The sequence below is a fragment of the Pygoscelis adeliae genome, unplaced genomic scaffold (assembly GCF_000699105.1).
Source record: "Pygoscelis adeliae isolate BGI_AS28 unplaced genomic scaffold, ASM69910v1 Scaffold74, whole genome shotgun sequence".
NCBI classification, from domain to species: Eukaryota; Metazoa; Chordata; class Aves; order Sphenisciformes; family Spheniscidae; genus Pygoscelis; species Pygoscelis adeliae.
This window is the reverse complement of record NW_008824665.1, coordinates 548759-566454: the sequence shown is the minus strand read 5'-3', so window position 1 is coordinate 566454 and position 17696 is coordinate 548759. Positions and strand designations below refer to the sequence as shown.

Here is a 17696-nt window from a genome sequence, read left to right as displayed (position 1 = left end):
CTGATCTCTATGTCGGCAAAGAGTCCAATTTTGATGACTTGCCATAAAAGACCCAAAACCAAGTAAGGTTTCCCTTCTTTTAAGTCTTCAGCTCCAATGTTAACAACATGGCACCCAATGGCTGAAGCAGAGTTCAGGGCCAGGTTCAGATTTTCCTAGGGAAAAAAGAGAACTTCTGAATGATGCAGTAACTGGAGAGCTGAGGGTACAGGAAGGGAGCACAGCCAAAACTACTGAAATCTGTGAGCAGCTTCACTGTGAATGCATTTATGTACGTCTGACCACAGGGAGCAGGGGAACGCAGAATCTCCTGGGATTACAGGTAAGTTCTGGATCCCAACACAAAGACAGAAAGGACCTCTTTGGCAAAGGTGAAAGACACCATGTCACAAGGCATTGGAGCTCAGAGCATACACCTGCATTCACAGTGATGTCCTGGCTCAATCCTGGTTATCAAAGCCAGGCTCTCCTTATAGCTAATGCACAAGCACATGTTCAAGTGCAGACTTAGCTTCAGCATGGGGCAAGCTCTCCTCCACTCAGTCTTGCACACATGGAGGAACGAGGGAGCTACAACCCAATCAACCAGCAGATATTCCAGGCTCGGCTCTCCCTAAGCACTATGCAAAAGCCCTAACACCTAAGATACAAATAAATTGCTAGCTGGCAATGTATACAAAAAGCACATAGTCACAGGAATCGGTATGAATAAACCTGTTGAGTTTTTAACCTTGCAGTTCAGCCAAGGTCAGAACTGGTCAAGCCTGGATATTTTCTTCTTGAACTTTGGAGTATGGAGTCCTGGTTTGGGAGTGTTCAGTGGAAGCAGAGGGATTCTGTGAGTCACAGTGAGGGGCAGAAAGAAAGTGATGTTTCAGGAACGTTATGTTCCTTCACAACTTCATTCCCATTTAAAACAAAGGGTATAAGAAAATCTGACCCACAGGTCTGCACTATTCAAAAAGGTGGCTTGGTAAACAGAGGGCAAGGAAAGCAGGCAAAGAAGCCTGGAAAATATAATTTATCACACAGATTCACAATTTTTCACATGAATTTCATCACTGCTGGCATGACAGAGAGATTTGATTAGATACAAAATGCAGAGAGAGACATAGTGTAAATTCTCATAAGCTAGAAAAATTGGAGCATTTCAAATTAATTAGCTTTTCTCCACCAGACAGCTGTAAAAGGGTTAACTTAAAGTGGAAGCTATATTGATCAAATCATGTCTACGTGTGACAGGGATTGATCTGAGTTGCATCACTAAGCTATGCTGCTGACCAAAATGATTAGAACTGAAAAATGTGGTATACAGCATAAAAATCCAATTTAATGCCTTCTGAGCTTACTTGACCCTGGCTAATGTTCCATCAAATCAGAGTAGCTGAGGGCTAAACTGGGTTAGGTTCATATCTATTCCATATGCCTATTTATATTCTGTACCCAGATACATAGATGCTGTTCATATAAAAATATCTCCCTACATACTGCTGTGTGAGAAACACAATAAACTTTAAATAGGTGAAAATTAGCTTTTTTGCCCAATTTTTTAATCATATACATGTGCACGTAATAGAAATAAAGAAGGGATTCAGTATTCAAGGTGAAATAGCATGGCTTGTAAAAGGCAGTCAAAGGCTATGGCCCCATCTCAGGCATGCTGCACACCATGGTACTTCCTGGATCACAGTTAATATTTTGGTGAGGACATTAGACTGCAACACAGCAGTTGTGAATTCAAGTCCATGGCCATGCCTGTGCGACCTTGGATGTGGGGTTCAGCCTTCTGAGCGCTACTCCAACTGGAATTGGTCACCGTATTATCTAGTTGCGCTTGCATTCATATGGCACCTACCACAAAGGTATCTAAAGCTTTGAACTGGTAAACATTATATGTTGGGCTAAATGCTAATACAAACAGTTTGTTTAGTCAGATTGCTCATATGTTTGGAAAGAAACAGAAATATAAGTCTTTATGTTTTTATGATGTGGACCTGAGCATCTCACTTTGCCACAGACAGCTTTGCCTGATTGTGTTGGGTAGGACCATGGTATCTCCAGCCTTTGCTCTAAGTATCAAAGTATCCTAAGGGGAAAAGCAAAGAATCTTGTTACATTTTAGTACCTGTATTGTGAAGGGCGTCAGTTTCTTTTTGTTGATTGTTCTCTCATCAATGGTATCTGGCACTGAAAAGTTGATCATCTTACTGGAAATAAAAGAAAAAACAACAAGAAATACACTACTAGCTACGTGCGCACAAAATACGATATAGCTTTTGTCACTATGCTATAGGACAAGTCACAGAGCTGGAGAGTTACTGAACGAATATAGATAGTCAGCCTCTGTTTTTACTTGTACACACGTAGGCGCACATGCAATACTCAAGCAATTCTTTTGGGTCACATGCAGATTGTACTATAGATGTGAGGCCAAGAATGCCACAAGGCGAAGTTGTGCGAGAATTTTATTGTGCAGAAAATTTCTGTGAAAGCACTCACTATCTCGGGCTGCTTCGTGTGAACCCCCAAAAGCCCTCGGACAAAAATAAAATCAAGAAACTCCTCAAATTTCACTGACTTCATCTTATTGCAAGGGTCCGGAGGCAAAGAAAAACTCTCACTTAACATGCAAGAAGCTTTATATTTTCAAAGAGTAAAGAAGCAAAAAACCTAGCATTATTAAGTCCCTGAATCTGCAAAGATTCATAAGCTTAATGTAAAGTCAGCAGCTTCCATTTAAGCACAGGTGTGAGCTTCTGCAGACTCACAGTTCCCATTTGTGAGAAAGATAGGTATTATTTACCAAAGCACTATGCCATCACCGACCGCCTGGAAGAGGTCATCTGTTTCTGGATTCATCGGGACCACGTGTTTACAGTCAGGGTCCTTCTCAAGGGCTTTATTAATCCAGTTGACAAAGGCATACTTCTCTTCCTCTGTGGACACAACATCAAACCCATCAGTTTGCTGTGCAATACCTCTACCATCATTTTACTTACAAAGGCAGAACTCCTAGGGGAGAAGACTCTCCCATCAGCGTGACTGATCAACGAACGCCTACAGGGGAAGAAGGCTTTGAGGAGGCAGGCAAATGAGCTGAAGACAGCAATGGGCTTTAGCTGGTTAATACTCCTTCCATACTCCTTCCCACTGCCTGGGGTTGCCCGGTGTCATGAGGGCGGGCATATTATAGAGACTGGTAATGAAGTTCACGTGATTCAACTGTATGTTGCAGTTGCTACGCTCTGCTAAGTGTAATTTGTACTTGCACCATAATTTGAATGCACTGTTGTATCACTCTGCTAAATCAAAATCCCACGTAACTTCAAATAAGTTCAAATAAGTGAATTCTGTATTGTACTTTATACTCTCCACGTGTGGAATATCTAGAAGAGCCTGGCCAGGGTGTATTGGACTCTGACAAGGAGCATTCAGAGGGTAATGGGCAAATGTTCCCTGTAATCCAACAGGGCTGTAACGTAGCTATCCTGTACCAGCAGCAGCTCACACCACCCCCAGTAGCTCAGAGGAGGTGTCGTCTGTGCTCAGATGGGTGGAGACCTTGGAAGCATCCTCCGCTCTCTCTTCCCCGGAGAGAGTTCCCCACCCCTGCCCCTGGATAAGACAGCCAAGGGTGGGACCTCCTCCCTGTGGAACTGCTTCAGAGTGGGCTGTGCCCAGGAGGCAGCAGAAGCAACCATGGCCGCCCCAAACCTTCAACTTGGAGAAACAGGCTGGGAGAAGAGCCCTGATAGGGTCATGCCCCCTTTGGAAAAAGGTCAGGAACCATTTGGTTACAGGTGAGTTTACAGAGAGACTACCAAAGAACTGGTAAAATGTACAAGGAAATGGGTTAGCAACAGCGGGGAACCTGTGCCTCGCCTCACCCATAAGCAGGGACAGCAACGGGCCAGTCTTTGTGCTGCTGCAGCTGTGCCGGGAGGCTGTTCTCCAGCAGAGATGCAATGCCTTTAGAGTAAGGAAAGCCAAGCTGGCTGGAGCTTCCTTCCATAGCCACAGCTCTGTCCACCCCAGTAAACCGGCTCACGCTATTTTTGACAAAGACCCTGCGCCGGTGCTTTGTCACCTTCACAATTCTTTGCCTTGCACCAGCCTCGCCTGAGCAGCCGAGGCCAGAGCACCTGGGTTTGCACCAAGACAAGGTGTAGATGATCTCCAAGGGCACACTTGTTCCTAGCTGCTATCAGTATAGGACAGCTGTACCTACCTGAGTAAGAGTGTTGTGTGCCAGCACTGGACTGCTCGGATGTCCCACCGATAGCACAGATCCCCTCCTTTTTGTTGATTTGTTTTCGGAACGACTTAGCAACGTCATCACTCTTCAGGTTTTGGAAAATCTTTCAAGCACAAGAGGCAATTTTAAAATTTTGGAGAATTACACCAAGCTAAAACAGTGAGCTCTTGGGTCAGGAGACACGTCCTCTCTGCTTCATACATAGGGAAGCACAGCTTGCGTATTATTCAGTGGGTTTCTGTGTAAAATCTGTGTATCTGCTGTGGTAGAACAGGATCATACACAGCTTTTACATTTTCAAAGCAGTGAACAAAGATCACCTAAGTAACAGAAATGTACATGGTGTGAAGCCACAGAGCTAAGATGTGCAGGAGGAGGGCCTTTAACAGTTTCAGTTTGAAGAAAGGATAAGTAAAATTCTGTTTCTCCATCCCAAGGTAAACTCCACTATTTTAACATTTTCTTTTTTCCCAGTTCAGATAGAAAAAGAAGCAGCTTTTTAACAGAAAAAATGCCCCATAAAGTTTTCAGTTTCAATCTGCTGAAATTTTCTGTAACCATAGAACATAATATTTTTGCAACTTATAACTGAAAAACTTCATCCTGCTGCATCAACCAAACTGAAAGGTATTAAGTCTGTCAATATGCAGCTGCATTCATGTAACTTGTCCCAGTTAATTGCAGGATTTCTAGTTCAGTTACCTCCTGCTCTCATCTGTTCCAGCAAGGGGGCTCCTTGGATTAACTAGGTGCCCATGAGACCTTATGCTTGTGCCTCTGCTGTGCCCTGGGGACCACCTTGAGTATCCCGCCTTGCATCTTACTTACTAAATAAATAAATAACATCTTACGTACTGAAATAAATTCATCAAAACTGATCCTGCCATCCCCGGCGGTTGTCAAATTCTGAATGAGTTCTCTGGCTTTATATCCTGGGAGAGGGAGATTGGCTGCCTTCAACACATCTGTTAAATCGTTGGCATGGATGAAGCCGTTCCCACTGATATCTGTAAAGATTAAAGCAAACATTTAGATTCTACATCAGCCTAATGAAATTTTATGCACACAAAGGCTGTTGTTTTTATTTTACCTGGGGAAGTGTACATTATATATAAAGATTATCCTGAAATCCAGTATTTTCAACCACTGCAGTGTCATTCACACCCAAGAAAAAATTACAATCACCATTTAACAAACAAAAACTCACAGTGATGATTTCATGTTTTAGACATACAGTAATATCTTAACAAAGCTAGGTTTAGATGGATATAATTGACTTTCCGAGGTTTACATATAGACAACCATGTAAGTGATTTATAGAGGGAGTATCCTGTCTACGGAACAGCTAAAGAAAATGGAGTTGATGCAATACAGCGTTACACCTTACATGTGCATATATACATAGATAGAATGTGATTTTGGCCTGTTTTCTGCTTCTAATATCATCAGAAGTCATGAGTTTAGAGGCTTGGAACTGCATATGGTCATGCATAAAATAAAAACTTGGGTGTTTCTCTGCGATGGTGCTAACACGGATAGTCCTGCTGAGCCTGTTACAACATCCAGGGCCAGATTTTATGAGAAGTTCACCAATACGGGTTAAATAGTCCTTTCTTTTCTACCAGTTTGTGAAAATCTCCACAAATAAAAAAGGAAAATGAATCTATTGTGTGGAGACTTTCTGTTAAAACACTATGGTTATGTACATAGTTATATATAGAGACAGAGTTAGGTATTTATATTTGGTTTTTATATATCTGTGTGTTTCTTGTTCTGCAGGCTCTTTTTCCCCAGCCCAGAGGCCGAGGTGATTTCAAAGAAGCATGTGCCGATTTCCTGCGCGGTAAGTTGCAATGATGTGAGTCACTTGTTGCATGCAGCAAAAAGGCACTTGGCTCTCAGCATCAGTAGCACAGGGTAATGAAGATTGCAAAGAGAATCCTATCCATTTCTGAAGTCGTACAACAAAAGGATCTGGACTTGGAGAGGGAAATGTCTGGGAGAGCAACGAGAGCTTCCTTCCAGCATTTGCCTTGCCGGTGCATCAGGTGCACTGGGCACACACAGTTTGACCAGACGTTTAAGATTGCCAGCCTGGACTACTGTGTGCTCAGAAATCAAACGATCATCACCTGAAGCAGTAAGGACAACTGATTAACACATAATCCAGTGAGGCTGACAGATCTGCTAATAAAAGTTAAGTGAGCTTTGAGAAACACAAGGATTTTTCTTAGGATTTGGGTAGGCAGTGATGGATCTGTGTGATTTTAAAGGAGACAAATCAGATGAGACGTTTAAAGGCTTGGAAAGGAAACACACACTTTAAAAATATAAAAGGCTTGAAAGATCATAGTAAAGGGATTACAAATTTTATAGCCATTCTCACATTTGTCCTCTCCAGACTCTTCCTCCCCAGAGGGAGTACTCAGTTTACATTAAAATAAAAATTTTTTGCCTTCCAAACAATTTGCCAGAAATAAACAATGTTCTTAGGAAAACACTTGAGAGTATTTCCAACATGGTTTTCTGTACAGCTTTTGAGGTTATTTCATAAACCCTGCTGCTTATTGCCCCGCCATCTCTCTCCAATAAGAGGCCATTGCTCTGCAGTGTGCTGATGTGGTTTCATCTAGGAGGTCTGCAGTGGCAGAAAAAGGACTTTCTGTGGTTTCTGTGACACAGCAGATCAGTACTGGGGTAAGCTTAGTTTCCTCACGTCTGGTCAGTACATGAAAAAAGAGCCTGCTACGGCCTCACACTTCTGCAGCGTCTTTCCTGTTTGCTGTACTCACCGACTTTGCAGAAAGCCTCTCGTAGCTCTGCCATCTCCTCCTCCGAGAAGTGTGCTGTGGACGCCATTTCTTATTTCTGCGCGTGGCAGGTCTGCAAGAAGAAAGCATTTGTTTTTATTTGGTGCCTTTTTGGGTTTGTAATCATGATGAAAAAGAGGGGTTTTCACTTGGATTTTCAAAGTCTCGGAGCAGTTCCCCATAGCTGAAAACCCAGTTCCTCTCTGCATCCTGAAATCAAGTGAAGGGGTAAAATCCTGCGTACAAGAGATATAAATCCACGTCCCTCCTGTTGTTTTGCCAGGCCCTGCTCAAAATCCCAACAGTTTCATTCACACTAATTTAATTTGAATTAAATTCTACCTCTGCTAGCTTTCGCTTCTCATGGAGAAAGCGGACAAAATTGTGCTGGTTCTTGTTATTCCCCCTTTGGAAACACAATTCACCACGTGCTTCTTCCACAGCACTGGCAGAGAAGCGGCAGCCCTGTCTGCTCCCAGGGCTCTGGGTTGGAGCCGGAGCCCCAGGGGATATTTGCACCGCCTACCTTTGGGTACCCAATGAGGAGGCTGGTCACCCTTACGGGGTGGATGGATGGAGAGAAGCTCCTTCACAAGGTGTTCAGAGCACCAAGTCGGGCTCCCCAGAGGGCTACTTCTCTTCCTGGCTATGAGGAGAGTTTAGGGACTTGCCCCTCAAGGTACCTAAGTTAGTGCCTGAGGTTGGGTGTAGGTTCCACCATTTAGGAATGGGTGGCTGGAAGGAGTTTTCCTGCCTTTCCTCTCATCAAAGGTATAAAGCAGGAGGAAGGATTAGACTTTCCTTTTATAGGCACCTTTCTTAATAATCAGAAAGGGAAAGTTTACTTCCGTTTGTCACATCATTTAATACACTGCCAGAAGATGCACATTATACCCCTCTGCTTTTTCATGCACCTACTGTCCCCTGCGTCTATTCATGAGGAAACTGTTCAGGAGAAAGACTATCTATTATTCTATATTTGTAAGAATGACTCTAGTGTCCTGTGTCTCTTTAAGTATTAATTAACCAAGCAACTATTTAAATAGAATAGAATGGAAACCTGAGTTGATCCTGGAAAGTGGTTGCTGTAGCTACAGTGTTCAAATGAGGAAAAAAAAATCAGAAATACCTCACTCCCAGACTAAAACTAACATTGCATCCTGGAGGCTTGGATTCCAAACTTTATAGAATCATAGAATAGTTTGGGTTGGAAGGGACCTCTAAAGGTCATCTAGTCCAACCCCCCTGCCGTGGGCAGGGACATCTTCAACTAGATCAGGTTTCTCAGAGCCCCGTCCAACCTGACCTTGAAGGTTTCCAGGGATGGGGCATCCACCACCTCTCTGGGCAACCTGTGCCAGTGTCTCACCACCCTCAACATAAAAAATTTCTTCCTTATATCTAGTCTGAATCTACCCCCCTTTAGTTTAAAGCCATTCCCCCTTGTCCTGTCGCAACAAGCCCTGCTAAAAAGTCTGCCGCCATCTTTTTCATAAGCCCCCTCTAAGATAGGCTGCAATAAGGTCTCCCTGAAGCCTTCTCTTCTCCAGGCTGAACAACCCCAACTCTCTCAGCCTTTCTTCAGAGGAGAGGTGTTCCATCTCCCTGATCATTTTCGTGGCCCTCTTCTGGACCCGCTCCAACAGGTCCGTGTCTTTCTTATGCTGAGGGCTCCAGAGCTGCACACAGTACTCCAGGTGGGGTCTCACCAGAGCAGAGGAGAGGGGCAGAGTCACCTCCCTCGACCTGCTGGCCACACTTCTTTGGATGCAGCCCAGGATACGATTGGCCTTCTGGGCTGCGAGCACACATTGCTGGCTCATGTCCAGCTTTTCATCCACCAGTACCCCCAAGGCCTTCTCGGCAGGGCTGCTCTCAATCCCTTCATCCCCCAGCCTGCATTGAGACCAGGGGTTGCCCCGACCCAGGTGCACGACCTTGCACTTGGCCGTGTTAAACCTCATGAGGTTCAACGGGCCCACTTCTCAAGCTTGTCCAGGTCCCTCTGGATGGCATCCCGTCCCTCTGGCGTGTCGACCGCACCACTCAGCTTGGTGTCATCTGCAAACTTGCTGAGGGTGCACTCGATCCCACTGTCTATGTCATTGATGAAGATATTAAACAGTACCGGTCCCAATATGGACCCCTGCGGGATGCCACTCGTCACCAACCTCCATCTGGACATTGAGCAATCGACCACTACCCTCTGGATCCGACCATCTAACCAATTCCTCACCCACCGGACAGTCCACTCATCAAATCCATACCTCTCCAGTTGAGAGGGAAGGATGCTGTGGGGGACCGTGTCAAAGGCCTTACAGAAGTCCAGATAGACGACATCTGTAGTCCTTCCCGTGTCCACTGATGTAGTCACTCCATCCTAGAAGGCCACTAGGTTGGTCAGGCAGGACTTGCCCTTGGTGAAGCCATGCTGGCTGTCTCGAATCTCCTCCCTGTCCTCCATGTGCCTTAGCATAGCTTCCAGGAGGATCTGTTCTATGACCTTTCCAGGCACAGAGATGAGGCTGACTGGCCTGTAGTTCCCCGGGTCTTTCTTTTTTCCCTTTTTAAAAATGGGGGTTATGTTTCCCCTTTTCCAGTCAGTGGGAACTTCTCCAGACTGCCACGACTTTTTTTTGATATACAGGGATAATTTAAAAAATCACGGATTTCCTATAGCCCTCCTCAAAGACACAGAGTTGTGTACAGCCTATCTGGGCTTCAGATTTAATGCTCTCCTGAACTCATGCATTGATTCCTTGTATCTGTGAGAACCACTATGGACATGGCTTTGAAATAGCCCAAAGGCAATCTCATGTGGTTGGCTTTTTGTCTGCTGTCTCCCTGTAGTATCATGCACCCTTTCTCTGTCTCATCACTGTGGTATTAGGGTGAGGACAGTTTCCAGAGAAAAATCTGTTCACTCACTCCAACCTTCATAAGTAGAGAAATGCAGCATAATCCATAATGTAGTTGCTCTTGGGGCACAAGAACCCATGTGCAGTTTTCTGCACAACAGAGCTTGTGATTGCTACTGAAATACTAATATAATATTAAAAGTGATTCTAACCACCATACTTTCAAGGATTACCTGTAAAAATCCCTGTGATCCACTAGCAATATGGGTTATGTATGCTAGGGTAAAATTAGATCCATAGTCTTCCTCCTTCATCTTGGTATCTTTCCTGCCTCTGATTCCTCACTACCAATCTTTTTCTGTAGCATGCTGTGTGTTTTTGCAACATGTGGATTACCTAAAATGCACCTGGACATGTGAAAATCTCACACTATCATCAGCAAGAAAATCCATATTCCACTGCAAGATCATCCCTTCTAGTTACAGGTTGTTGCCTGTAACATTACTTTTGCAAAGAGTTTTATAACCTTGAGAAAAAACTATCACCGACATCATAAACTGGACTTTTCTTGATTGCATAAGAATTTGTGGCCTCTGATCAGTAACCAGCTGATCTGTTAAATACAGAGAATCCTATTAATAGTGCATACATTTACATGTATGCTAATAATACATAATAGGATGAAGTTTTTTGCTGTAATGAACCCTTCTGACATCTCTTTTAGGTCAAAATTACCTACTCTTTTGTAAAGGTGGCTACGCTTAGCCGAGAAATCAGATGAATCTCTGCACTGAGCGTGAGAACTGGTCCTTGATCACCTGAGGAGTAGTTGGACTCGGGCGATGGAGTTATCATCACCGCCTGCTCCAACACACAACTGAGTTTCTTCTGCATTTTCAGTCCCTTGGTATCTCTTGATTTCAGCCTGTCAGCTGCAGCCAGAAGCCCTCTGCATAGTGCGTGAAAGCCCTCAAGTTTACATGCAAATAATCAAACTCAGAATTTTCAGACTAAATGTTTCAGTTATTCACAATTAAAAACTGCTGTCATTTCTGAAGTTGTTCAAGTAGTAAAACAAAACATAGGGAAATCGAGAGTGAAAGTCCAACGCTTTAGCAACACACAGCAAAAAGGAGCAAATCCACTTTTTAAAAGCTATTTTTCAGTATATAAACTGCCTATTTTGCTTAGATAATTAAAAGTAAATTATTATCTTTAGGCACACAGAAATGTAAAATGCTTCTGGATAATGGTATGGGAGGTCAGACCCAATATTTTTCTTCTGATTTTATCAACCAAGAGCAGAGTCATTTGCTTCTAGGGGTCAAACACTTCCAGCACTTCACCATCCTCAACGCAAAGTGAAAATACCTCAGGCATCCCATCAAGAGGGCACCCAACACCCTAGGTGAATAATTCAGTTACTGATAATCCACAAGGCATTGTAAGCATACGGTGCACTGCTCTGCTAAAAACCATTTGTAAAATCAGTCTGACAAGACAGATGCAGAGAAAAAAATGCAGCAATATATATGTATAACAGCAAAGGAGAATATGTGGCAATATGAACTAGTTGGAAGAGCTTCTTTGAATAGCTGTTGAGGAGCTGAGGGAGGAGCAAAGGGAAAATCAGCTGATGAGAACCAGGTGATGGCTTTGAGCACAGAGATGTATGGCAAGAAGCAAAGAGGAAAGCTGGGCAGGAGCAGGGCATGGCAAGAGGGAGGGGAGTTAGAGAAAGAACAAATGCAAACAAAAGCTTAGCTATCAGCAGAAATGAGATTTTGAAGGTCAGCAGCAGCTGGGAGGAAGGACCATGAACCTGGTGTGATCAAAGATCAGTGAAAGAACTGAAGTTCCTTAGAGAGAACAAGACGAAAGTCAGCACATGCTTGGATGTGGAGGCAGGACGCTGAGAAGGGGAAGACAGCTCCAAGGGTCAGAGCAAGAAAGACAGTGAGTGGAACTGCCAACAAGAAAGAAATGGAAGGTAATAAAAATTCAGAAGGAAAATAAAACACTCCTTGAGACAGACTGAGCTTCGGATGGCGTCAGGACATCCGGATTACACATTGCCTGGAAGTGATACTTCATTCTCGTTTGCCAAACAGCATAAACCCGCTATTGCAAAAGCAAAAATAAAGTTGTGCAAATACACTCCTTCCTCCCCAGAAGACTGTTGAGTTACAGGTTAATGTAAAAAAGAGAAAATTGTCTCACCTAAGCAGCTGAGAATCGTAACAAACTGATATTCAAAGAGCCTCTATGAAGCATTCCCTTTCCTACTGTCATTTCCAAACCAATACATTACAGCCATGCTGTAAAGCCTCCTTTTATTTGACCTTAACCTCAGAAGAACCTACTATCACACTGGTGTTTTAAGAGATCTAATAACAAACTATTTTCAGTCTGGAATATAAAGGAAGAACTAAAATAATCTCAAACCTGAACATTACTGCTAAATTGAAACACGGCGACATTGATGTTCTTTCATCTCTTTCGATTTTGAAGCTGTAGTCTGAGAAGCTGCCTGGTTATGTATTACTTGGCAAAGTGTGCACCCATCATGCAATATAAATAATAAATGGCAAAGCCATTAAAACCTAAAGGTTTCCATGACTTGTATTAAATGGTTACCTTGTTTCATATTTTCCTCCACTTCTCTGGTGTTTAAGCTTTACTGCAGGCAAGGCAATGAAAACCTTGAAGATGCGAAACCACACTTTACAGCTAGACATAAAGTTGCACCTTCCCCCAAAGCAGAAAAGCAAATTTCATGGGGCAACATTACATTTCACAAACACATATTTAAGTCATCAGGAATGACTTAACTGTGAATTTGGTGCCAAGAAAGGTGAATAAATTACTAATATTTACTCACTTTCTGCCACCAGGGCTTTATTTTGCTAACGCACTAGTACTTTGTTAATAATACGGTAACCCCTCTAAGGTGTTGGAGAGTGATCAGATAAAGGAATGCACGTGTGTTCCCTGTCATATAAATTTCCCTATTTCTTCTGCCATCTTCTCATCAAATTTGTTTATTTTTTCTGAAAATGATGAAACAACAGACATTTGCTGTTGCAAAATACAGCTATTAGAATTGCATGGGGTAATGTAAGACTGTGTCCCCCTCCACACTCAAAACTCTACCTTTAACTTTATCAGAGCTCACAGCTCCAGTTCCTTTTCTTTTCTCTTTCTTGTGTCATCCACAAATTCAATTTCCAAATGTCAGGCTTTCCGCAAGGCTTGGGGAATACCTCCCCAGCTCTTTTCTGCATTAGCCTTTCTTTCCCAGCTGATTTCCAAGAGGCACCACCAGCAATCCTCCCTCAACGCACAGCCCACCCTCGACAGTGCTGCCAGCAGGCAAGAATAAGAGAAGTGGCCCCAGAATTGTGCAGAAACTCTTGTGATAGATCTGAAGCATCCTGCAGGCTAGAAAAATATAAGGGAAAAGGGAGGATCTTGAGCATATTTGATCTTTGTCCCATACTTCTTGCACCTTTGGGGCCCTCCTCGTTCCTGGTCACTCATCAGAATATCCCTAATAGGATATTCCTCCCCAGACATATTTCCCTCTACCTTTCTCTCATAAGGTCCCACACATAAGCCCATATATCCATACGCATTTCTGTTCAAATTATATGTCTCAGTTAGCTTATTTTGTACAGTACGGAAGGGCTATGGAGGAGACAAGAAAGGAGAAGATTTATGAGTTAGGCTCTGGTAAATATTTTCCTTCTGGAGACATGTTTTTGTCATTTTCATTCTCACTAAGGGGTGAGAAAAAGAGAAATTATTTAGTGGATCTTATGTTGAAAGGAGAATTAATGCTATAACCACAACAGTGTGACCTAGAAGTTCCTCAATTTTAAAGTTTCATCTTGTGCTCATTGGCAAAAAAGACCTTCAGCTAAAATGCAACAGGCAAAGCCATCCTGTTGGCAATCAGCCAAACATATTCTTTTGCATAATCCAGAATATTTTATCTCCCAATTAAACTTCATATTCTCAGCATACTTGCTATTATCGTGCTTCTCTCTCACATATTTATTATTATCTGTTGTTATTCTTGCAGTTCTGATCAAAATAATGTGCTTGTATCCCGGCACTAGCAAGGGATCCATAGTGCACCCCCAGCAAAGTAGGATAGTGGCGTTAACACTAAATTTCCCCAGCCTTATTGCCAGTTTGGAGCAGTGATAATTTGCAGCAATGGCTCTAGGGTATCCAGCCATCTTAGACAAACAAATAATCCCATCCATGTCCTTTATTCTTGTTTGGCATCACAGCTTCCAGACAGATTGCGCGGACATTTTTTTGTGATAGGTTTTTGTCTGCTAATGATCATAGAATCATAGAATCATTAAGGTTGGAAGAGACCTCCAAGATCATCGAGTCCAACCGTCAACCCAACAACACCATGCCCACTAAACCATGTCCCTAAGCGCCTCATCTACACGTCTTTTAAATACTTCCAGGGATGGTGACTCAACCACTTCCCTGGGCAGCCTGTTCCAATGTTTAACTACTCTTTCAGTAAAGAAATTTTTCCTTACATCCAATCTAAACCTCCCCTGGCGCAACTTGAGGCCATTTCCTCTCGTCCTTTCGCCAGTTACTTGGGAGAAGAGACCGACACCCACCTCGCTACAACCTCCTTTCAGGTAGTTGTAGAGAGCAATGAGGTCTCCCCTCAGCCTCCTTTTCTCCAGGCTAAACAACCCCAGCTCCCTCAGCCGCTCCTCATAAGGCTTGTTCTCCAGACCCCTCACCAGCCTCGTTGCCCTTCTCTGGACACGTTCCAACATCTCAACATCCTTCTTGTAGTGAGGGGCCCAAAACTGAACACAGTATTCGAGGTGCGGCCGCACCAGTGCTGAGTACAGGGGCACTATCACTTCCCTGCTCCTGCTGGCCACACTATTTCTGATACAGGCCAGGATGCCGTTGGCCTTCTTGGCCGCCTGGGCACACTGTCGGCTCATGTTCAGCCGGCTGTCGACCAGTACCCCCAGGTCCTTTTCCGCCAGGCAGCTTTCCAGCCACTCTTCCCCAAGCCTGTAGCGCTGCATGGGGTTGTTGTGGCCAAAGTGCAGGACCCGGCACTTGGCCTTGTTGAAGCTCATACAGTTGGCCTGGGCCCATCGATCCAGCCTGTCCAGGTCCCTCTGCAGAGCCTTCCTACCCTCGAGCAGATCAACACTGCCGCCCAACTTGGTGTCGTCTGCAAACTTACTGAGGGTGCACTCGATCCCCTCATCCAGATCATTGATAAAGATATTAAACAGAACTGGCCCCAATACTGAGCCCTGGGGAACACCGCTCGTGACCGGCCGCCAACTGGATTGAACTCCATTTACCACAACTCTCTGGGCCCGGCCGTCCAGCCAGTTTTTGACCCAGCGCAGAGTACACCTGTCTAAAACAGGTGTCTTACACCTGATGTGAGATAAAAACTAGAATCCATATGTCTCTTCCTTGCTGGTGAGTTATTCAGGTAGCCAGCTACTCACCATGACCAACAGCATCAGCAAATACTATCAGGTTTTGAACCACATGTCAATTAGATGCATGTCTTGCACAACAACTTTGAAAATCATTGAAGAAGCATGAAGAATTGCAGCATCTTTGAACAGGCAAGGAGGTTCATGAAAAAAGAGTTGTTGTGGTTTAACCCCAGCCGGTGACTGAGCACCACACAGCTGCTTGCTCACTCCCCCCCTGCCCCGGTGGGATGGGGGAGAGAATTGGAAGAGCACAAGTGAGAAAAACTCGTGGGTTGAGATAAAAACAGTTTAATAATTGTTTTTTAGTGAGAAAATTCGTGGGTTGAGATATGAACAGTTTAATAATTGAAATGAAATAAAATAAGAATAATAATAGAATATACAAAGTACGTGATGCACAGTGCAATTCTCACCACCCAGTGACCAATGCCCAGCCAGTCCCCGAGCAGCGGCCCCCCCGGCCAGCTTTCCCCCAGTTTATGTACTGAGCATGACGTCACATGGTATGAAATATCCCTTGGGCCAGTTGGGGTCAGCTGTCCTGGCTGTCCCCCCTCCCAGCTTCTTGTGCACCTCCAGCCTTCTCAGTCAGTAGAGCATGGGAAGCTGAAAAGTCCTTGACTAGTGTAAGCACTACTGAGCAACAACTAAAACATCGGTGTGTTATCAACATTGTTCTCACCCTAAATCCAAAACACAGCACTGTACCAGCTACTAGGAAGAAAATTAACTCATTCCCAGCAGAAACTAAGACAAAAGTTCATTTTTCAAGCCATGCACTTAGTGGTATGACTATTTCCCTATTTAAATAGCTATAGATACACACATGGATAAGAGCTGTTTCTAATTTCCTCAAAGATGCTGAGTTAAATTTTAAATCCTAAAGTAGACGGAAACATACTTGGCTCTATTAGCAATGTGTAACTCGGGTATTACAGTACCTTCAATCTGGGTGGGATCTTGCTGTTTAAATCAGCATACAAAATACAGAGAGGAGTCTTTCTGAAGATATGGCAAATAGTTCCTCCCTGCTACATGATAAAGATTCACAGTTTAGCCCACAATAAATGACACTCTTTGCCTCAAAGGCATTTTAAAAGACTGGTGCCTGCAACAGCAAAATCTCACTGTGTGTGTAGGCACTGGAATTGTTAAACTGTTGCACTTCACATATTTTATTTTGTATACGATTTGAAGAAACACAAAGAAAAGACAGAAAGCAACATGGTGATGCCCATGAGTCATTTTCTTAATGTTCCGTTTTATAAAGGACCTCATTTGTCAATGCGATGCCTGAGTCCTAAATCAAATACGAGTCAACAGGGCTTAGGAAGGGAAAATCCACAGAGCTTGTAGAGAAATGGAGATCTCTTTCCAGTATACCCCTCAGTGGCAGGGAGGGCTAATCCCTCAAGGAAATTAAGACATTGAAGAAGCAGAGCTGTGAACCCATAAATACTCTCCTTATGTGTCTTTTATCTGTCAGATACATCATACCAGGGAGACAGCATATATGTGAGTATTATTTTTCAATCAAAGTCTGTAGAATTTTTTTTTAAGAAGAAAAAATTGATCCAGTACACTACGTTTTTTGTTAGGTCACTTATGTTTTCTATCCCTTTACCAAGACAAGCTAGCTAGCTTTTCAGTGAAAACATTTTTCCATAGAAAAAGGAACATTTTGATTCTCAAACGTTTTCTGGTGATTTTTTTTCTTCTTCTTTTTTTTTTTTTTTTGGCCAAAGCTGGTTTTCAAACCAAGCTAAATTGACAAACATCTTCAGTCATTCAGCAGATGTCCTATTTGGCAAGGAAAGCCTTGCCCCACCCAGATCCACCTTTGCTAACTAAGGTGGGGGAAGAGGAGAGCATCTACAGGGGCTGCTTTGGATACAGGTACGAGGAGTTATCCGACCTCTGCCCCATCATGGCTGGGGTGGCAGATGGGACACAAAACCCTGGGGCAGACAGATAAAAGCCTCTCTTCCTATTCCTGTGAGGTAGTGGGGGAGTGTTGGGCGGGAGAGTTGATCTGCTTGAGGGTAGGAAGGCTCTGCAGAGGGACCTGGACAGGCTGGATCGATGGGCCAAGGCCAACGGTATGAGATTCAACAACGCCAAGTGCTGGGTCCTGCACTTCGGCCACAACAACCCCATGCAGCGCTACAGGCTTGGGGAAGAGTGGCTGGAAAGCTGCCTGGCGGAAAAGGACCTGGGGGTGCTGGTCGACAGCCAGCTGAACATGAGCTGGCAGTGT

At 43.8% G+C, this 17696-nt stretch overlaps 1 protein-coding gene across 1 annotated transcript in view; it reads right to left on the bottom strand.

Moving 5' to 3' along the window:
• The window catches only part of LCP1 (lymphocyte cytosolic protein 1 (L-plastin)), a 33072-nt gene that overhangs the window by 12065 nt on the left and 3311 nt on the right, over nt 1–17696 (bottom strand). Inside the window, exons 2-7 of the mRNA XM_009322823.1 lie at nt 7048–7138; nt 5111–5262; nt 4229–4358; nt 2804–2936; nt 2126–2207; nt 1–155 (exon numbers count right to left, since the gene is read on the bottom strand). Coding sequence (XP_009321098.1) covers nt 1–155; nt 2126–2207; nt 2804–2936; nt 4229–4358; nt 5111–5262; nt 7048–7114 — 719 coding nt within the window. The 5' untranslated portion in view covers nt 7115–7138. The remainder of the gene's footprint in view (nt 156–2125; nt 2208–2803; nt 2937–4228; nt 4359–5110; nt 5263–7047; nt 7139–17696) is intronic.